At 38.1% G+C, this 22,732-nt stretch overlaps 1 protein-coding gene across 1 annotated transcript in view; it reads left to right on the plus strand.

Annotated features, from left to right (window-relative positions):
• The window catches only part of MCF2L2 (MCF.2 cell line derived transforming sequence-like 2), a gene marked incomplete at both ends in the record, with an annotated part of 119,304 nt that overhangs the window by 33,114 nt on the left and 63,458 nt on the right, over positions 1-22,732 (plus strand). Inside the window, 10 exons of the mRNA XM_079539822.1 lie at positions 1,816-1,932; positions 4,900-5,049; positions 6,788-6,912; positions 8,478-8,592; positions 9,232-9,351; positions 10,216-10,407; positions 11,246-11,437; positions 11,798-11,975; positions 18,543-18,646; positions 19,686-19,774. Coding sequence (XP_079395948.1) covers positions 1,816-1,932; positions 4,900-5,049; positions 6,788-6,912; positions 8,478-8,592; positions 9,232-9,351; positions 10,216-10,407; positions 11,246-11,437; positions 11,798-11,975; positions 18,543-18,646; positions 19,686-19,774 — 1,382 coding nt within the window. The remainder of the gene's footprint in view (positions 1-1,815; positions 1,933-4,899; positions 5,050-6,787; positions 6,913-8,477; positions 8,593-9,231; positions 9,352-10,215; positions 10,408-11,245; positions 11,438-11,797; positions 11,976-18,542; positions 18,647-19,685; positions 19,775-22,732) is intronic.

Genomic DNA, 22,732 nt, shown 5'->3' on the forward strand with positions numbered 1-22,732 from the left:
TTTGCCTTATCTCCACATCTGCAGCTCTTATATGTCAGCAATTTCTCATAACCGAATAATTATAGTTTGATTGCAAGTGGCAACTGGCGACTGTGATCTTGGGTCTTTGTGGTATATATAAGGTCAATAAAGCCTAAACTGAAACCCCAGTGAGATTAACAAGCTTTGAGAGGCACGTAGACACATTTACCTGGATCAGATAAGTTGTTTCTTGTTTCATTTCAGTGGTTGAAACATCCTTGGAAAGGGCAGAACTTTTTGTATGTATACTAATAGTACCTTTAAATTGTTTTTGTGGAATTTTCTACAATCAGTTGCAGGAATGCCAAAGAGTAAATTACCAGTAGATGCCTCACAGGATTATAATGGATGTGTTCCCATGTGAAACATCAGTCTAGCTATAAAATGTGACTCAGTTTACATAGTGACATTTTAACTCAGTAGAGCTGCTCCCCTGACGCAAAGGTAGACCTGCTCACTCCAGGCAAACATAGGTTCGCACTTCGGAGCGGTGTAAGCCAAGGGCAAATTCTGCACTATGGACTGCTGATAATTTAATAGTGCCCTGTTAAGTGCCTGCTGACATTGCTTACTTCTAGTGCCTTTATGATCTTCAAGATTAAGAGTATGATATTTAGTACTTCTGATATGCTGCAGGTTGATGAGAATGTGATTTAAAGCAGGCTATAAATCCTGAAAGAGTTTGACATTATTCTACGAGAGCCCTTTTTGGAGTTGTTCCTAGCTGTGTGTTTGCCTGTGGTTTCAAACTGTTTTATAAATACAATTGAATGATGATTGTTAATGATATTTCATCCTGGAATTTACTTGTACTGTACTCCACAATGACTTTACTGGAGTGATTTCATATGATTGTTTTGGATTTTAATTGTGGCTTTAAATCATTTTACAAAAGACCCATGGTTCTGTTCCAATCATTGCTATGTTTATCAGTACCTAGGTTTAAAGTTCCTGTGCTTCCTGCTTCTACTGTAATAAGAGACAGCAGACTAACAGTACAAAAAACAAACCATGAGTTCATTCTGCTAAATTATGTTAATTGTGACACTGACTGTAGTTCAGTACAGGTGGCTTTTTGGTTATTAAAAAAGCAAATTTCATGTAAAAATTATGCTTGGTTACAAAACAAAATCTTCTAATTTTATAGCACTTTAGAAAATGTATGTTCCTGTACTAAATAAGCCATGGTGTGTTACCTTAGCAACTGTTATACCAGAGATTGTACTTCTAGCAATCTATTTGATGATGGTGTTGCATTTCAAATCCTATTTAAAACTGTCACAGTTGGAACAAAGGTTAATGGTAGGCAGGGATTAGGCACTGCTTTAAGTGTTAAACAATAACTTACCTTTCCTACATGCAGATCAAGATACGTATTTTGGTTGAAGTCTTTTTGGACATTCAGAATTTTGAGCTAACCTGGGTATGTCCACGTATGTCTTAGAGAGCAGTCTTACAAAAATTAAGAGTTCTTTTGATGGAAGTTTATGTGAGCATTATACATCCCATGCTTTTGCTTTTCAGGCATAAAGAAAATGGCTGCTTCCTTGGCCTAGCAAGGGGCAACATGATATCAAATCCTGGGTAGTTCAAGAATGGCCATCTGCTTATAGAAGCCAAAATCTAAAGGAAAAAAAGCTGTGGCAATTATATGAACAAATACATTATGAGAAATTACTGACAGTGGTGGAAATGCACCGTGGTTATGTGTGTTTAAGGCAAACCCAGATCCTAGGAGCAGTGACTGAAGGACTCATTATTTCTCTCTGTCCATTGTTTTTGGATCTGTTTCAGATCATCATGCTGAATTCTGTCTCTGATCTTCACGGCTATATTGATAAATGTCAGCTGACCCGGGAGCTGGGAGGAACCCTGGAGTACGGCCACAGTCAGTGGATACATCACCGAACTGTGAGTGCTGGTGCTGTTCTCACACATGACTATACCTATACCCAGATGATGAATGTAAAGCAACAATTAAGTAGAAATTCTGCAGCTGCACTTCAGCCTACAGATTTTACTAGAGGCTCATGGAAAGAGGAGATCCATTACTCAAATAGAAAATTCCCTCAAAGTCTGTAGTAGAACTAGTAGTTTATATCTCACTATTGACTGGACTAGGTCCTACAATGTTGTATTATTACTCAGCTGAACTTCCCTCATCCTTAGCTTTTGAATAATTGATGAGATTCATAGCCCTTCAGCTCATGGCTGCAGTTGGACATATGCTTTAGCACTGTTCGGAATGAAAGGTCAAGACTGTCACGTTAGTGGGCAATTGTATCCATGTTTTTAAGTGAAGAAAAATACTCATAACACTGGATTTTATTTCCCTTTGTTTTCATTTCTGAGTAATGTAAATATACACTCCAGATGAATCATATTTTGAATAACTCAAGAACAATTAATAATTGTAGGAAGGCTGGAAAACTTTCTCTTCTGTTGCCTTTTAAGAAACTTGTTACAGGTTTGATTATTTGTTCCCTTTTGGGGTTGGTTAATATATTTCAGTGGCTGCTTCGAAACAGTGCAAACATTTCATTGTGGCTCACAGAAGAGCCATATTATGATATTTAAAAAAAAAAATCAGACCCCAGACTTTGGCATGTAAACTGCTGAAATGCTGTCTATTCCTTTGTTTTATTATTATTTATTTATTCCACTATTCCATCTAAGTGGAGGGGTGCAAAGCTGTGTCCTAGAAGATGAGCAAATTTTCCCGAGGCTGTGTGCAATGTTTCCATCTGTCTTTGTGGGTCTACTTGCAAAACTGATATGTTTAGAGCTCACATCTAAGGAGGCCCAATGTTTTGCTGTGTTCTGAGAAGCCTTGGGTGTAAGTATTGTTGCTGACCTGCAGCTAGGTCTAACATTCAGAAAAGGCTTTTCTGTGGTAGCTTGGAAGTAGTCTAAACAACTTTCACCGAGCTTAGAGACTTGAAGACAAAACCACAGTCAGAACTTGGGAATATGAAACAATTTATTACTCAAACACACAAGAAGTGTGGAGCCATGTGTGCAACTAAATGAAACACTGATGTGCTCACGGTGCTTGTGGAATCAGTTAGCCAGGGAATCTGTGCTGGGTGAGAGATTGCCATCAAGGAAGTGTTGGTCTATATGGCAGCTTGAGAAAGCCTGACCTTCAGTCTTGCAGGTGCAGTGTCTTCATCACACTGTCTGCTTATCTTAGTGTTCTCAGGTCTTGGTCTGCTAAATCTTGCCTACCAGGGTTGTGGATTTTTTTTTTTTCTGTTTTCTTCTTTTATTTTTTAATATTTTTATGTTTTTATCTAAAACATTTTTAAAGTGTTCCTAAATGGTATTGACTCAACAATCTCACCACATTTTTCTTTGTTTCTGCTTTCTTATCTTAAACAGCTAGGAGTCTGTGAGCTTTCTTGCTCATAGAGTACGCTAGTCTCTTAGTAAATAGCCCTTGATTATGGATGGCTTTGTCTGTGTTGCAGTCAGAAGAGCAGCATCTTAGCCAACTTTAATGCAGTAGTTTCACTGCAGAGAACATGTCACAGCTGCTAAGAACTGAGCCAGATTGTACATCAGTCTATACTGCTGCTGTTGAAAACAGACATGAATTTTCAAGGGGCAAAGACGAAGGCTATGAACTTGCCTAGCATTGCCTCACCTGGGGCATGCTTTATGATCACATAAAGCGGAATGTACTTTATCACTGCACCTTTTGAATAATAATCTACCTTCAGTTTGTTTTTCACAGAGCACACTGCAAATTTTCGACTGAAGTAGTTGCAAATTAGGAATTCCCATCATTGCTAAAAAAGGGAATACAGCTTGCAATAGCTGTGTAACATTTGATTGGGAATAAGAGCATCTTTAGTACTATTTTGTGCCTCAGAACATTGTTTTGTTCTGATAAAAAAATGTAATGAATAAAGACCTATGTGTAACAGTACAGTCTTTGATTATCCTAGAGAAACTGGGGCACGATCACAAAAAAATATCCTGTGCAGCTCTTGCTACAAGATACAAAGGTTTTAGTTGCATCTCATAAGTCTGACCAGTATATTCTACTCTGAAAAGGCAGCATTCTTATGAAGCCTTTTCTCACTTTCACTTTCTGCAATAAAACCACAGTTTGTCAAAATTTAAGTTGGTGCACCCACGTTAAAGGTGTTCAAGGCCAGATTGGATGGGGCCCTGGGCAGCCTGGTCTAGTACTAAATGGGGAGGTTGGTGGCCCTGCCTGTGGCAGGGGGGTTTGGAGATTCATGATCCTTGAGATCCCTTCCAATCCTGGCCATTCTGTGATTCTGTAAAGAAGCGATGCTCCAATGAATTTAATGAATTATATTTGTTGAGAGTTCTTGTATTGCTGTAGTAATAGGGCCAGATGGGATGAAGTGACTGGAATGCATCACGTACAGGTAGGCAGAACAAAGATGCACAGTTTGAGAAGCCTACAGGGAGATGGATTGCTGCTGAGTGAACAGTGGCTGTATAAACATAAAAGAAAAAGGCTTTGGCGTATGTGCTTGTGGCATCTCCTTAACTTAAATAAAGCCTTAATTAAAATCCTTAAACACAACAAAGACTTCCAGCAAGCATGGGCAAAGGATCTGAAACTCCCATCTGGGCTTTGAAGCTGATGTCCTCTGTGGTTTCATTATGTCTCTTAAGCTCTGGAAGTTCCCCATCTGGTTCATGGATATGGTAAAACCTGTAGTCTTGTGAAAAGATCCTTTGTGACACAGGATTCAACCAGTAACTTCCATCACATCTGCTGAAAAAAGGCAACATAGCCAGCTTTACAGGCACTGCAGCAATAATGTGTTTGAAGAACTGAGATAGCATGCTAGTGGTAAGTAAGCAGTTTGTGACTCTGTTCTTCCACCATTCCAGGCTATTGAAAACTTCGCAATGACAGTGAAAACAACAGCACAGATGCTACAGACCTTTGGAACGGACTTAGCAGAGACTGAACTTCCCAATGATGTGCAGTGTACAGAGGAGCTCCTATCTGCACACACTGACCACCATAGCAAGCTCAAGGTGAATGGTGTCTTGTGACAACTCAATTTCTGTAATAGATGATTTTTAATTCAACAAGTTTTTCTGCCATCATTTGAGATTCTATCATCTCAAAACTACTGAATAGGAGAAGAAAACTGGATTCAGGAAGTTGATTCCATGCAGCTATGGAAAAGGGCTCCATAGGTTCAGGAATGATAGAACAGGGAAGTGTCACTGCTGCTATATAGGAGGGTATAATGAGATCACAACTAGAACAGCATGGGCTCCTGATGATGTTTTCTTCAGAAAGGATGAACTCATACTGGAGCAGATGTAGAGAACATCTGTAAGGATAATCTAGGAATAGATAGTGGTCTGTTTAATTGATGACTAAAATATTACAGAATGGATTAAAAGCATTAAAGAGAGGCTAGTGCCTGTTTAGCCTTGCAGAGTAAGATTCAAAAGAAAGTGTTATTGCTGTCAATACGCACATTAGGTTAAACACAAAAGGAAATTTATTATTTTAGCACAAGTACAGAAACGACCATTAGCTTCAATTGGGAATGAAGAACAGAGTTCTACCCATAAAAAACAGTAAGGGCCTGGAGCTTTCCTCCTATAGAAGAAGGATAGTAAACAACTTTTTTTTTAGTTTGGGATGGCATTTAAATGGCTTTTTTTAATGATCGATGAAGTTGCCTTTAGTAGCAGTTCTGTCCCAGCCATGTGTTACTGTTGTGTTAAACAGCAGGACTTGCAGCCATTCCGATTCTTTCTAATAATTGCCTTCAGAACCTAAGGAATTACCATGACTTGTGAAAAGCTCTTACAGCACTTTTGCTGGGTACCAAAGAAAGAATACTCAGAATTCTTCAGGCAGTCAGGAACTGCCTTGCCTCAATTGCTTTTGGTCAAAAGATAATGGTTTCTCCCACATGTTGGAGCCTGGCTCTTACTGCCAGTTTCCTCTTTGATTACATTTTTATTGTAATTTTCCTCACACTCTAAAGCTTCTTCTGCAGCTCTAAAGCTGCTGCATAAAGCATCCCCTAGCTCTTTGCCTATGTCTTTGCTACTCTTTCCCATAAAAGCTGGCAGAACAGTGCAGGTAATACAATGGCAAAAGGCACCCTTGTTAATCTTCCCTCAGTGGGAGAGCTGTGCAGCTTTGTGTAGCAGCAGGAAGGGTTCCTGAAGAAAGTTTTTGATAAGTGTTTCTATACTGGTGTCTTGGGGGCTTTGCCACTCAAAGCAATGTGGAGGAAGCAAATATGTTAATAGAAAATCTGTGTGAAGGATTCAGTTGTGAGAAAATGAATTTTTTGCTGACTTGCAGAACCAATGAATCTGCTCTTCGCTGTCTTTTTCTCCTCTCATGGTCTCCTTTCAATTGGCAAGCTGTGGCTTATCATCTCATAATGTTGTTTAAAGAAATTCCATTAAGAAGTGTGATGTGGCTGGCTGAACAATTGACAGCACATGTAATTTGTGTTAGAATATTTTATTCTGAAAGTTTCCTGGTCAGAAATGCAATATGCTCAGAAATTATGCAATATTCTTTTTCTTAGAAATATATCAACTGCTCAAAATGAACAGGTTTATTCTCTGCATTCATAGAAAGACATGTCATTATTGGTAAGCACTGGTGTGTTTTTGTTCCTAGTATCTGCTACCTACAGAAGTATCCTCCTTTAGCATTACTGTGTTGTCCACCTAAGAGATGGGAGCGTTCTTAGAATATGTGCATACAATTTGTTTGTTCGTTGTTCCTCAGGATGAGCTGAAACTAGCTGTGAAGCAGGGGGCCACACTTCTGACGTGCATTAGGGAGCCAGTCACCCGAAGTGCCAACAGCAAACTCAGTCCTGATGAACTGGAAAATGTGGCAACAGTGGAAAGGTTGGTGAAGATTGACTACCTTGCACAAGTTGCTAATTAGTTCCTAAGAAATGCAAATGTCATTTATGTCCTTTCTTAAATTATTCGAATATAGATACTATAAATTCCCACTGTTTAGTTACTCAGGGTTTATTGGATACATAAGTAGGACTTTGAGGAAGTTACTGAATTAAACTAGAAAAGTACGTTCAAACAAGTCCTGAATTTCGTGGTAATTTTTGGTTGGACCACTACCTTCCCAATGGAAGGTTTGATGTGGGACTTATTTTCCCCATAACATCTTCCATGTTTCTGTGCCTAGTTAAAACGTGACATCTGAATCCGTGTGATCTGAAAGAGTATGTGCTTGTGCATGTCTGTGGAAACACTGGAGGAGGATCAGATGTAGATGATACTCTGAAATATGCACCTTTGCAGATTTATAAAGGGAGTAATTACTGTTCCTTCCTACAATGCTGGTTATTACAGATTTTAGTCACTGCTTACAAGTTTCTGCTGTTCCATGTAATGCAGTAGATACAGAAATGTCATGCTAGTTTCAGTGTGTCTGCATTCAATGAGAACAAAACTGCCAAATGTCAAACTGATATTTTTTACTGGCTACTTTGAAATCCTTTAATCAGTCTTCCTTTAATTAATGAAGGAATTTGTAAATTCATCTTGGATTCAAAAAGTAGCTTTGATTAGAATGAGATTTTTCGTTGATAGATTGAGAACAGAACTTGTTTCTGACTACAGTGTCAGGAACAGTGTCAGCTATTGGTATTTGCCCTGATTACTTGGTTCTAGCATTCACTGCATTTGCCTTGTCCCCTGCCTGCCTGAAGGGTGGCCAGATATTAAAAAATAGGATATTCAGAGAAGAATATTTTTTCATTTTTTCATTTTTTCCCTTTTCTCTTGCTATTTAAACTGTTCTACTTTGTAATATACATAATAGATCATTGAGGGACTGTGAGAATGACTCACTGGTGTGCTGTTGGACACTTCACTTGATACTGATTTCTTTGTGAATAAATGTTTTATTATTTACATGAAGTACAACATTATCAATGGGAGGCATTATGAGCTTCTAATTCATTGTGCTTAGGAGAGATGTACAAGGAAAAATGATTCAGTTGTTGCCTACTTCTGATGGGTGAAAAAAATAAGCAACTTGTAGAGTTCTGCTTTAAGCATTCCATAAATTAACAATTGCATTGTATTCAATCTGTATTAGCCTGGAGCTGATTATCTTTGAGTGTTTAGGTGGAAGCTGGGGAGAGACAGCTGTCTCTGGCTGCCAGCACATGGAGCATGTGTGTTCCTGCTGCAGGTCAGGAGGAGGGACCACAAGTGCCACAGTAAATCCATATAGTTATCTGTCATTACCACACTCTTGTCTATTCTAGTGCAGTTTTTGTTCCCTTTTTCTCAGGGGAAAATTGACATCAAACATTGTTCTACATCTTCTATAGGTATAGGCTTGCCACCATCTCCAAACTGTGCTTTTTGCCATCAATTGATGCAAGTTCAAAGAAATTAACCATAGAAAATAACTGTCTTTTATTCTAATTTCTTAATAGGTTGTTGGCTCAGTTGGATGAAACAGAAAAGGCTTTTGATCAGTTTTGGACCAAGCATCACCTAAAACTAGAACAGTGCTTGCAGCTTCGACACTTTGAACATGATTTTAGAGAAGTAAGTCATTGGCTGGTTGTATCTAGCATTCGGCAAATATGGTCAAACCTTGCCCTTACTTCAAGTAAAATGGCATTCTAAAAAACAGGTGGGGAGAGGAGCCATTCATTATAAAATAAAATGCATACTCAAAAGTGAAATTCTTGGTGATAATCTAATCTTTTACAACATTTCAGTAAAGCACAGTGGAGAAAGTGCCAGCCATTTAAGCCAAGATGTGAAACACAAACTTCGTGATAAATCATTGTGTGCTTATGTGTGATGTTAGCAAGAATCATTTCTTCTGTGATGCTAAGCACACAACCCTACTAAATCAGTGGAAAACAAAAATGGAAAGCCCAGCCATGAATGCAAAGGATGGAATAATACAGTAAGACAGATTGCAGAGTCATAGATCTTCAGAACTGTTTGGGCCTAAATAAATCTAAAAAATGGGGGCAACTCTTTAGATAATTACTTGCTTGGTTCCTCATTCTTCAGTTTTACCATTTCGAAAGGAACTGAAATACTAAACTTGAGATGTGGACTCCTGTAAAAGATGGAAGTGAATGTTTAGAAGTCATAGATTTGTTATAATTTTGAGTGTCTTGTGATGTGCATGCTTTGTTGTTCTTTTTTTTTTTTTTACTTTTGTTTTAGGTAAAATTAACATTGGATAATCTCATGGAAGCACAAGCAGGCTTTTCTGACGTTGGAGACAGTGTGACTCGAGTAGAACACCTCCTAAGGGAACAGAAACAACTGGAAGAAAAAGGACAGGTTTGTGTTCAATATAGTACTCTAGCATCCAGACATGATTATCTAGATGTTTTTCTGTCACTGTCCTTACATCACACTTGCACTCTTTTCATGGGTCACTATTTCTAATTGCAAAATTCAGATCCTAATTTCCAGAATGTGAGGTTGTTCAAATCCAGTATTTGTAAACAACATTGTACTCAGATGAAGCAAATAACCAACAATAGCTGATGTAGTTTGAATTTTTTCTATGAAATGGAAGAAGTCCATTTGTATTTAAAAGTATTCAGCAAGGAGCTGATAACTAATAGCTGAGGAGAGAAAATATTTCAGTACCACAAATTGTTTAAACTCATTGTGATTGACTTTGGCCTGGAAAAGGCTAGGAAACTTCACATTTATGAGCTGTGGTTTAAAAAGTTGCCACACATGCCTGTTACGTTCTGTTCCTCTGTGAAGATGCCTGCTCCTCAGAGAATTTGTAATCCAAAGCTCTTCAGATCTGAGCTCAGCCCACACAACGTGACATAACGTGACTCATCGTAGGGCTTCGCTCTGGTTCATCCTCTGTACTGTGCTGCTTTACTAACTCTCAGCTTGGATTAAGCATGCGATGGAATATTTTTGTGTAGATGTATGCTCTGTATGATTTTAAGGCTGTTTAGGTACTCATCTCTGAATGCAGTCTGTGGAGGCAGAATGAACAGTAGAAAGAAATAATGCTAATGATTAAATTGGTCTTCAGTGCAAATTTAAAAACACATCAGCTACTTGAATATCCCAAACTGTTAGCTCCAGGCTACAGCATGAGTTACAGAGGTGCATTGCCTTTACCTACACATCTTTTGAGATGTAACTATGAATTGATTCTCTTTAATTTAACAGGAACCTTTGGAGAAAGCCCAGACTCTAGCTCTCCATGGAGAACAGCTCATCCAAAACAACCATTATGCAGTTGACTCCATTAGACCAAAGTGTGTTGAACTCAGGCGTATTTGTGATGACTTTACTAATGAGACCAAGAAGAAGTACGATATTTTGGGGAAGTCTCTTGAGCTGCATAAGCAATTAGATAAGGTGAGTGAGTCTTTTTAGAGTACGGCCCTACTGAAGGCTCTACTGAAAATAAATCTTTTTATAAGCAACTTAGCATTTACTTTATAAGCACTTACTTTATAAGCAATTTAGATGAAGAGGACAAAGATTGACTCTTCTTTTTTCTCTCCATTTCATTCAGAAACCATTGCTATAAAAACCATAACAGATACTTCCTATAATTATTGTCTTAAGATCATTAAAGTATGAAACTAAAAAAGAATTGAGATAGAGCTAAATTTGAAATGAGAAACAAACACATTCTGATGCTGAAAAATCAATAGCTTACTGCTTGTTCTTTTGTTTTTCAGTTTATAGAATCCATCTGGAATAGAAAGCTAAATGCTCTGAGAATGTCTGCATGCTAATTCCTTAAAGGAATTACCAGAAATTATTCTGAAAACCTGCTTTGGAGTATTTTTAACTGAGTTTAATGGGCCTGTGAAGTTTTAAAGAATTTTTATATAGCTTAAATATTTATTTTTTGGGTTTGGATAATTGTGTAATTAAACACTGAAATGAGGTTGTACAGCAGAAAGATTTGATTTGCAGCAACTACAGTAGCATTCTTATTGCTCAGAATATTATTTTGTGTTACTGAACCATCTATCCCATAGAGGTGAATTTAATTTGCTAGTGTTCTATGTCTCTTAGGTGGGATGTGTTGTGGACAGGACCTGCTGCATGTGAGGAAGCAACATTAATTCCCTTTAGTGATGCATTAGTGCCAATCTGTATTTCATGGGGTAGTAGAAATGGTACTTCTCAACATGGGCGTTCAGTGACAATGGAGTCCCTACTGTCCCATTTTTCTTTAAAGGCAAGCCAATGGTGTGAAGCTGGAATCTACCTCTTAGCTTCCCAAGCTGTGGACAAGTGCCAGTCACAAGAGGGAGCTGAAACTGCACTCGTTGAAATAGAGAAGTTCTTGGCAACAGCTAAGGAGCATCAACTCTCTAACCCAAAGGAGTTCTACAATCAGTTTGACACGATTCTCACACCCGAAATAAAGGTAGAACACCTCAAACATGTATGCACTCACAAAACAGTGATTGTCTTGCACATGAGAGACTACTGGGCCCTATATGAGTCTGCACAAATATGCCTCTTTCCCCACAGCAAAAGGGCACAGAGGTGAGCACTTGGGACGAGAGGTTTTACTCATATGAGCAGTTCTAGAATAACACGTACTTCTTCAGGGTAGTGGCAGAAAATTCCATGACTCACGATGCCCTACTTGGTGAAGCAGATCTATGCAAATTACGTGGGCTGGGTTGCATTATCTTTAGCTCTAATACACCGAGTCTGACTAACCCAAGTCTCATCTTATTTTGTTTAGTCCAGCACTTACAATCATCTTTTCTTTGCCTAGGCCAATGCCCAAAGGATTTTACAAAAACTAGAAGATGTACAAGAAATGTTTGACAAGAGGCAAGTGAGTCTGAAGAAGCTAGCAGCCAAACAGACCCGACCAGTACAACCTGTTGCTCCACATCCTGAATCTTCCCCGAAACGAGCATCACCAAAAACTACCAGACCAGCAGGAGTAGGTGGGCCATTAGTATCTGCATTCAGATACTCAGCAGTGTCAGGACTCTTGTTATGCATGGTCGTGCTTAATTTTTTTCATCAGAATGAAAACTTGCACCTGATGTTCAGTGTCAGCTTTGTAGGCCCAGAATTTAAAAATGAATGTGAAGTAATTTATCACTGCAAGCACACAAACAAGGATGATTTAAAAAAAAAATAAAAATCAGGCTCTTCTTCTTAGGTCTCGTCTACAGAACACTTTTCTGTACACTTTCTTATTGTCATAGATTGCTAATCCTTCACTGAAAATGCAAACCAGGTAACTCATTGCAAGTATGTGAAGTAAGCATGAAGATATCTTTTACAGTGAACATACAGTAACGTTGTTTTCTCCTCTGCATAACCATTTTTTCACTTTCTAATATAGTTCTTTAGTAATTATGAGTTGAACATTGCTTCTTCTTGGAACTTACGGAAAGTTTCCTGTTTTGAGGTTAGCGCGTGCCTTTAACCAAGGGCTTTTTAAGAGGGAATCTTCCACTAGAGTACTGATTGGTTAGAATAACTTCACAGAGTCTATGGCTTTTTAAGCCCCATGGTAAAGTAACCATTTGACAGTTTAAGTGCCATGAGTAGTATACATACAGTGTTTACTGGCATCCTTTGGGTCTTATCCAATGGTCCATTACAAAGCATCATTCTTTGAATTTGCTCCGTCCCTAGAATGCCAAAGCACTTTGCAAACTCTGTGCGGCTGGTAAGTATTTTCACCTCTCTTTTGCAGAAAGAAAATTGAAGCTTAAATAAAGCAACTGATTCACCAAGGGGCTTCACAGCCTGAGTCTGAGATGTGGCTGAGAATAGAAATGAGGACACTGAGTCCTACTCCGAGCCTTGAAAACGAGGCTGTGATATTCTGTTCTTCTTGAAGCTACCCTCCATTGGGATTTCCTCTGTGCCCCTTCTTCACATTCATGGGAGCAACAGAGTCAGCATTTCTATATGGGTAGAATTTATAGAGAATCATCATGAGAGGCTAAGAGCAACTTTTTGAGTCAGTTATTGTAACTCTTTGTTATTTGTCACCTGGAACGTGCCTGAACATCTCTAAAAACTTGCAGAATAGAATATGCTAACAGGAAACAACCATACTCTTAGGCTCAATAAATAGAAAGGCAGGCAAAGACAATAAAATGTAGTCAACAGAAATAGAAAGCATGAAAGAGAGGCTTTTGTCCCTAGGCAGCAGATATAACAATGCCACAGCAGAACTGCAATAGTTGTCTGTGAAAGAAAAGAAGTTGTATTCATTCCAGAATACATTTTGTTTAGTTTAGTTTTGTTTTTACTTGCTGACTCTCTATTTCCCTAACAAGGAGTGGTAGGGAAAATTCAACCCAGTTCAGTGTACTGATGGAAAAAATCTTAAAAGATATGAATGCTTAAAGTAGTCTGATAATACAGCTGTGGCACATTTCATTTTACCTGTGCATATGTGTAGGTGACACAGGGAGAGCTGATATGAGAAAAAGGGCAGACTTCTATCAGGGAGATGACTGTGACAGTTTCTTGTAATGACAGCCTTCTGTTCTCTGGTGACTATTGGTAGAGTCTTAGCTTAAGGAAGATCCACAGAAAGGCAGCTCAGAGCTGCACTCTAAACTCTCCCTCAACCCAGATTGCCCCCAGTGCTTTTCTATGGGTCTGGAAATTCTGAGGCAAAACTTTAAATTCTTCTCATTTTGATTTTGCAAATGAACTTGAGAATTTTACAGACCTGTTCAGTACTGGAAAACTGGTGTCGGAATGAAGGTGCTCAACAACTTTAAAAAGTCTGTACCAGGTCGACTTGGTGCTAGTTTTATCTATGAGAATATGCTTAAATATTATTCATAGAACAACCTAAAAAAGACAGAAAATAGTTCTTCTGACACTTTTATATGAAATGCCTTGAAATTTTTTAGCAGTATGCATGACATGTAACTTCAGGAAAATGTCCGAGCGTTACCAACGGAAGCCTGCATGAATACAGCTAATGGCTAAACTTGGCCCTTTCTGTGTTGGAAGGAAAGATGCGGCATTCAGAGAAATGCCTTTCTGACAGCATCATTTTGGCTACCTGTTTGTGGACTGTGTTTCTTTACAAAGTTCCTTAGGGGAGTGAATTGGAACAGGTTCACAAAGTCACGCCATGCAGACTAGTGCTGCCAGTAGGTTGTCAGGCACAGTGGGATGTGCCACAAAGCATCAAAGATAGTATCACCGAATCATAGAATGGTTTGGGTTGGAAGGGACCTTTAAGGTCAACTGTAATATAAATTATTAGGGTTGGCTGTAGTTAGCATTTCTCTGTTTTCATTCATTTTTACTTCTTCCAATTTTCAATTCTTTGGAATGAATTTTTCCTAAAGCCTCTCTTATTCAGCCTGACATTTTCTTGTCTTGAAAAATGCAATAGAAATGGTTCAGCTATCTCAGTGAAGAAGGCTAAAACCTCCTTTATTTTAGTTACCTTTTTGGCCAAAGCTGAAACATTGCAGTGTCAGTTGATTTTGTTCCTTCTTTTGGATTTGGCAGTTTTATGCACTTGGGAAAAAAAAAAAAAACAACTTCTCAGCTCATACATGCTCATCACGGATGAACTTGCTGCAGTTCAGCTCATTTCCTTTGTTGTCAGCCAAAATGTATGGCACTCAAAGATCAAATATGTTTCTTTTCCTTCTGCAGTGCTTGTTTCCTTAGAGTACCATCTTGTTGCAACTTCTTGTTGCAAGTTCTTACAGTGTATTTAGTCACATACCTAGTGGGAGCAAAGCAGAGAACCGAAAACTGTAGCTGTAGGTTGGATTTTTTTCATTTGTGACCATTTTCCGCTGCTTTTACTCTCTCTGACATGAGAGGGAGAGAAGCTGGTGCAGTAAATGTAAAGGTTTCCAATCCTGATAAAAACTCATGTGGATGTTAGCCTAGTAAAAACAAAACCACCAAATTTTACTAATGCCACTACATGAAAAGATCTATTGAAAGGACAGTGACAGACTGAAATCAGAATTGCTGGGCAGGGTATTTGCTCTTGAACATATTAAACGACATATAATCTTTAATGATGTGCAAGTTCCATTTTAAAAATGTCAAGTTGGTCTTCCAGATTAGTCTGATCTCCTTTGATCTTCAGCTATAGCACTCAGATCTCAGTGTAGTTGATAACAATCTGTTATCTCTGAGAAATGCTGTGAAAAAAACTTAGTGGATATTTGTGAAGCATACGAGTTGTAAAAAGGACTATTCTAAAAAACATGCACATGTATTTTCAGAGCAGAGACTGATATATTGCATGGACAGTAAGGCTCTGGGCCCCCACTGAGAAATGCAGATAAACTGGAACACTGAGGCACATTAATTCAGTGTTCTACACACTGAATGAGGCAAGGATCCTTAGGGAGGGAGAGAGAAAATAATATATGTGCAAAATACTCATCAATGGTTGGACCAAGATGCCTTTGCAGAAAAAGGGCAAAATTAGGGTTGCATATGTTGCTTTACTTCTGGCATCTTTTCTAAATGCTATAAAATATTCACCCAGGGATTTCTCGTGTGCAGCATAAATGTTAAGTACAGGAGCAGAGAAGTCAAAATTTCTGTTAGCTCATTAAGCAAAGAATATCATTTGCAGCAGCACATCACACATGCAAAATCCATGACTCACCCTTACAGGCATATTAGAAGGCCAAATTGGAACATGAAATTCATGTGGAGGGAACACAGCTGGAGGCTTTTTAGTCTTTTAAATAATAAAAACTAAACTGGTTCCACCCCATTTAAATGTGTGTGACTGCTCATTGGATCCCTTCCAGCATTCCTCACAGTCACTAATGCGTAACACTCACTAACTAATAACATCTGGATAGAGGATTAAAGGAGAATATCTTTCAAGAGTCTGGGGATGGGTACAGGGGAAATGAAGCAGCAGGGAGATTAGCTGACTCAGAAAAGACGATGAATGTGACTTTCGTTAATGGTTCTTGGGAAACTGTTCTACAGTTTAAGATATCTCTATAAAAGAGAAGATGCTTTCCATTTTGTGGCTGTAAGGCTGCTATCACATTGGGCCAAGTCTGAGGAAACTGAGCAGCCTGTCTCCTTACAGAATAACATTCCACTTGCCTCGCTCTATGCTTCGTAGATGGGCAGATTTTCAAGAGGCTCAACAGCAATGCTGCTAGAGCAGAGAAGCAGAGATTATATTGCCTAAGAATGGAAAAAAGTTTCTGTATCAAGCCATTTGATGATGAATCTTAGATGCTCTGGCAATTCTTTAGTTGCCTTAGCATGCTGTTTTGTCATCACCAGCATAGAAAACCGCCAGTAAATCATTTCTGTGCAACAGCACATGCTGCAAGCCCCCATGAACAGTTTGGCAGAGCAGTCATTTCCATGACTGTTCTTACTGAAAGATTTTGATTCTGCTGTGGGTGATCAGTGAGAATGCACGAACTATTCTACTGAAGAAAAAGATGGGGAAGCATGTGACTGGGAAATTCACACAACCTGAATTTAAAGCACAGTACTTTGAACACTTAGAAGTGTTGTCTACACATCATAAGCCTTGACTGCATATTTGTCTCTTGCTACCTGATGAGTTGCATTTGTTCTAACAGGAACAGCAACTCCGTATTTATCATGTAACTTGTTCATAAAAAACAAGCAGTGTCAAAGGCCCCACAAGAGAAGCAAAGCAGTCCACCAGATGAACAAATGCAATAGACCTAAAACCTGTATTATTATAAATAGCCTTGCAACAAAAATTTGTGTACAATCTGTGTACAATGCTCCTTAACAATATTTTCTATTAAAGCAGCAAACAGTTTAAAATATTACCCAGTTCAAAATTAGAATTTTTAACCTAATGTCCAGGGGAGTACAGTAAAGCAATAAAATGAAAACATCTTGCCAACATGCAGACCTTAGATTGCGCACTTGTTCCTGTGCCTCTGTTCTTCCTGTAGATCGCTGTGCTCTTTTATGTTTCTCTGACTTTGAAACAGCCAACTGAACTGAATCTTAGAAGGGAATTTCCCTTATTAAACATTTCTAGTTTTGCAGCAATTACTGCAATAGTAATTGGCTGCTATTTGGGCTGTTTCTTTCTAAATTATTCTAAAAACTACTTAAACATAATGACATGAAGCACTCTCTGGCTGTAGACCGAACAACGATGTAAACATGCTCTGATGCATAACCAAAACCAGATTGCTTCCTGTTTTCATTTCTGGGTCAAATTAAAAGAGGGTACTCTTTGCTGTGTCAAATTGCCTCCCCTAAAATACAAATGGCTACATCTGATTTTTTCTCCATTCTTCCTTCTGAAATGTATCATACTGATGAAGCCATGACTAAGCTAATTACTGACCTGAGCAATTTGCTGGATCAAGGAGCATCTTTTTAAATATCTTTTTATCTTTTTTTTTTTTTTTTTAATCACTCTTTTTAATAGCAATCCACAATTCCTCCCAGAGAAAGAGTGAAAGTAATTATAGCCCAGTTTCATGAACAAAATATTACTAGATGCATTTGAAAACACCAGCTTTTGATTCTGGAAAAGTTCGTATTGAGTTAGAAAGTTTTTTGAGAATAAAACCAAAGAGACTTCGTCTCAGAACTGCAGTGTTTTTGTTCTTTGCTGCCTGACCCAGTGACTTTCATCATTTCACCTGGTAGACGTATTTGTTTTTACCGTTAGCGCATGCTTGCCTGTATCAGTTCAGCGACTAAGAGGAGGGAGCCCCATTTGCCTTGTGCTTACATAATACACATTGTGTACTTACTATAAATTTAGTACAACTGAAGATACAAATTGTAACTGAGAAATTATTTTCTATTCAAGTTGAATATACAATCCTCCATCTCCTGGTTCATTCTCACACTTTTCCTTGGATAGCAGTCTCAGATGAGAGGTTAATTTGTTAAGGATGCTTTTCTAGTAGCGTTGGACAACTTGCTGTGAACAAATTTTCAGAGCCTGCAAGGCCAAACAAACCTGACATGACAGCGTAGCCTGAAATCATTTCCTCAGATTCACTGTCACTGCATACAAGATCAGGGTGACTTGCTGAATACTTGCATATTTACTCTTTTCAGGATCACTCATGTTATGAAACTCTGTGAGAAACAGTTTGACTTTATCAAACTATTACCAAAACAAAAACGTGCTTTCTTTGCAAAATCTAACAAGTAGCAAACCGTGAGCTTAAAAACTATCAGAGTGAAAATTATGCAACCACTGATGCAGTTGGCTAAAATTTATTTGTGCTACTTTAAGGATGGTTGCCCGGGAAGAAGCCAAACTGCAGCAGTCATTACAGCATTGAACATTACAGCCAATCTGAGACACACTGGAGCACCAAACACCACAGCCCATTCCCTGATGCCAGCTGCTCCTTCACCACTACTACTGCAATTCTATTCTCTAAGTCACATACCAGCTGTCAGTGAAGTAAAGGGAACACTGCTCACTGCTTTTATTTGGAAGTAGGATTTCAACATTTAGCATAAGTCTTCTAACATTATTTTCTTTTTGACTCTTTCAGCTACCAACAGGAGGTCTGCAGAAATTACTTGTCCTCCCAAGTCCATCTCTGAGGCAGAGTTATCAAAAAAGAAAAGCATTAAGAAGACCAAAGGTGGAATTAAGGTAGGAGTCTCCAAGTTCTCGGGACACGCCGAACTGCAAGAGAATTCAAAACAATGTAAACATGTATTTACAAGTTAATTCTCTGCAGAGCCCTTTTTACACTTCATATTGCACTTTTAAAAGTTACTCTGATGCCAGCATTAAGATTTCTGCTCATGTATGTAGTGTTGATTGTTGTAATAGTTTATTAATGGATTACATCATCATCAAAATAGGTAAATAATTTATTTATATGGAATAAATATAGGGCACTATTAACTTCTACAAGCAGCTCTTCAAATGCTTAAGAACTTAAAGATTGGAATGGAGTTTACATTATCCACCAGCTCACTGCTTGATTTGTTTCACTGAATTAAACTATTCTGCCTTTGCAGAAGCCCAAATAGTACTTAGCTCTAAAGCTACAGACAAAAAGAGAGAAAACCTGCTTAAAATTTGCCTGGAACACCCTTGAAATGTTTCAACTCTGTAAGACTGGACAAGGAAGTACATTCATATGTATTAAAATTGTATGCAAAGCTTCAGTTCATCACAATACAGGGCCAGTGTTTGCACACAAGCACAGTGCTGAGCATTTGCTGTATAATGTAATAGCATTATCAATACAACGACAGATTTCTCAGAGATACAATACAAGATAGATTTCCCAGACTTCTCTGGTTGGCACTGTTCAAAAGACTTTAAAAATAATGTCTTCATCGTTGGCTTCAGGCAGGGGAAAAAAAAACAAAACCGACACAGTATTTCAGAGCCTAAGGAACAGGCCTTTATGCCTATGAGTATCTACCTAAGGGTATAAATTCACTTCTTATACTGAAAGAACCCAAGAATAACTTTGCATGTAGTTAAGAATACCCCTAATGCCAACAGAATTGGAAAACTAGGGACAAAAGTTACTTTTTATATATAACTTGCACATCTAAGCAAATTATTCTAACTTATATAGTGACCCACTACATTGGCTTGTAAAGAATTAAAATTCTCTAAATAAAAGTATGAGCAACTAAGTATTTTTGCATCGTATGTGCTTTTTGTTCAGATTGAAGTGATGCACGAAGCGAGTCAAGGGGGATCGAGCAGAGTCTTGGTTATGAGTGAAAGCGACGAGAACCTGTCAACGAGGAGGAGGTAAGGCAGCACACGGCGCTCGCTGCGTGACGGCAGTCATTAGACTGAGGCTTGCAGATGCCATTATCCAATTATTAACATCATCTCACTGTGTTCAAAAAACTCACATTTGACTGTATGCCTCTGAGAAGCTTTTTTTTTTTAAATTTAATTTAACTGATCATCTTCTAGTCTCACTTTCTAGTAACTCTTGGGAAAGATTAATTATGCCATCTAAAATACCAATACTTTAGTTATTTAGTTTTACAAGTAGTGTCAAGCAAACACAGTTCTAGTTGAATGCACTGTCTCTAGGCCAAAGAAACAGAATTTGAAACAAAAAAAAACCCTGCAGCAAAGCTGCAAACCAAACCCTACCGATTCAATTTCCTTTGTTTTCTTCATGGTAACTGAAATAACCTTTTCTTACACTGTGCCTCTGTTTCACACAGGTATACACTTAAGTTGTTTGATACGAGAGCACGAGCTTGTAATGCTATGCAAATCTGAGGCATACAAAAATGAAACTTACTGCTATCTGAACTTACAGCAGACTCAAAGTATTTTCATAGGGCATAACAGTTATGACTACCACTGGTCACCAAACTATCAGCTAGTTCTCAGAAGGTACAAAATGTGTTATCTATCAAAATAAGGTCTATTTCAAATCACATCTCTAGGGTAATGATTGTCTAAAGAGAAGGCACAAATGTGTAAGTTCACATTAAGAATTGGCTAAGCTTCTAATATTTTGTAGAATTTCAGATTCATAAACCCACTAAACAAATTCTTAAATTGTCTCCTTTCTTGGGAACCTCCATTTCACCTTTTGTTCCCTAAAAGGTTTGGAGGTTTAGCGTAAGGTCAGTCAACAAAAAGAAAACACAAAAATCCCCACATGGTCCCCTGGAAGGACACTCCCTCACTGTCCTCAGAATAGCATCTCAGCATCAGAGCCAAGCACATCGGTTACAAAGAAAGCAACAAGAAATTTCTCTTTTTTTAAAAAAAAAAAGGAAACAAGTCTGTTTATTCAAATCAGATTTTACAAAACAATTGTCTTTTTGTGGTACAGAGCAAAGTTTAAGAATAAATATTGAATACTTTGTATAAAAATTAGTAATATCAAAGGGAAATTGATGCAAATCAAACAAACAGGTAAAAACAATTTTAGCATTAAACACGCTGTGCAACAATGTCAAACTCTTAATGAGGCATGACCATTCAGGCTGATACAGTTTTGCTTGTAGAAGTAAAACCTGACAGCCCTGCATTGGAGCACCAAGATGATTATTAAAAGAGGTTCTAGTTAAAGGTGTATAAATGTTAAGTTGGTGTTTTGAACCAGAAAGTTGGTTTTCGTTGTGTTTTTCTTTTTTTTTTTTTTAAAGAAGTGCATTCATAGTTTTCTTTTTATTCATAAGCAGCTTCTTTTTTCACTGCAGCAAACAAAAATGCAAACTACAAACACCAAGGCCCTTTTAAGAAACAACCCAAACAAAATTTAAATTAGCCACAAAACAACATATTTCAATGGTCAAAAGTGAGTTTCAAATAACAGCAAGCTATATTTAAGTAGTGTTTTAGATGTTACCTAGGTCACTATAGAAGTTTAAGATACTTACAACTTGGACTTTGCTTGTATGAGTGAAAACAAATCCTACTGCACACTTACGCCAGAAAAATTGTAGTCTTAATAGAAGACTTTGGTTGTGTATAAATTTCAAGACCCTCTTTCCCCTGAAGTGAATGGGGAGGCCTTTCCAGTTGTGCCATTTTGCTGTGCATCTTGTTGAGTTAAATGGCCTGCAACAGGTCCTAGATCTGATGAAGAAGTTTTCTTTCAAGTACTGAACACATCTGTGTGCATTCCCCCCACCGGCACCTCCCCAGGGCCAGCAGGTTACAGATCGAGGTTTGTTGTCTTGTTTTCTTAAAAAGAAAAAAAAAAAAAAAAAAAATCCTCAGGTTGTTATCAGTTTGTAGGGAAGAACATGAACTAGGTTTGTTTTTCTAGAATACAGCTGTTGCAGTCCAATTATTTTAATACTGATAAATGAGTTTGTGATCTATACATACCTAACATTTTGTCCAGTTAGGATTATTATTTTCCTCTTGGAAAACCAATTGTGAAGTTACATATTCACTTCAATCTAGTAGCTACTTAACATCCATCTGAAATGGCAGTTTCAGGAACAGTCAGCAAGCTGCTGCTTTTTTTTTTTTTTTTAATCAGTGCTAGCCATTAGCATTCAAATACCATTAGCATTCAAATCATTAAAACTGCAGCACAGCTCACAGAACAGCAGCAGTGATTTAAACAATTTACTACTTACAGCTTAAAACTGCCATGCCACACACAACTCTTCTAAAGTGAAGTTAGAAGACATTAAATGCTTCAGTGCTCCACACAGCAGCAACAAACTTCAGGCAGAGGAGAAAAGGCCAGCTTTAGACATCTCAGAAAGCAAGGAGCATTGCTTCCATAGGCAGTACATTATCAGCAGATCCCAAGACTGTGACAGATCGCTGGTACCCCGAAGTTCTTGGGTTGCATGTTCCTGCTTGCTGATAAACTTGTCTCATTCAATCTTTCAGAAATAGTTTTTAATGACATTACCTACACTAACTTGTTCCAGTATTGAATCAGTTCACAAGCAATATCTGACTGCCCTTTGCATAGCCTGAGCCTCCTCTAGGAAGAGCTACCACAACCAAGTTAGCTGTCCTGTGAGACTGTAAAGACACCATTAGTAAGTTATACAAGAAAAGACTGCAGACATCTCAGAACCACTTTTTTTTTTTTTTTTTTTGAACAACATTTAGATGGCACCACAATTCAACTCAACACCCAGAATTTCAGCACTACCTAGATTTACAATGCACAGGTATTTGGTTCTTCCTGCATGTGATATTAACAGTTAGCTGTATTCAAGAGACAGGCTTTTGGGGACAGAGACTACCATGACATTGTACAGA

The sequence above is a fragment of the Tetrao urogallus genome (genome assembly GCF_951394365.1).
Source record: "Tetrao urogallus genome assembly, chromosome: 9".
Classification (NCBI taxonomy): Eukaryota; Metazoa; Chordata; class Aves; order Galliformes; family Phasianidae; genus Tetrao; species Tetrao urogallus.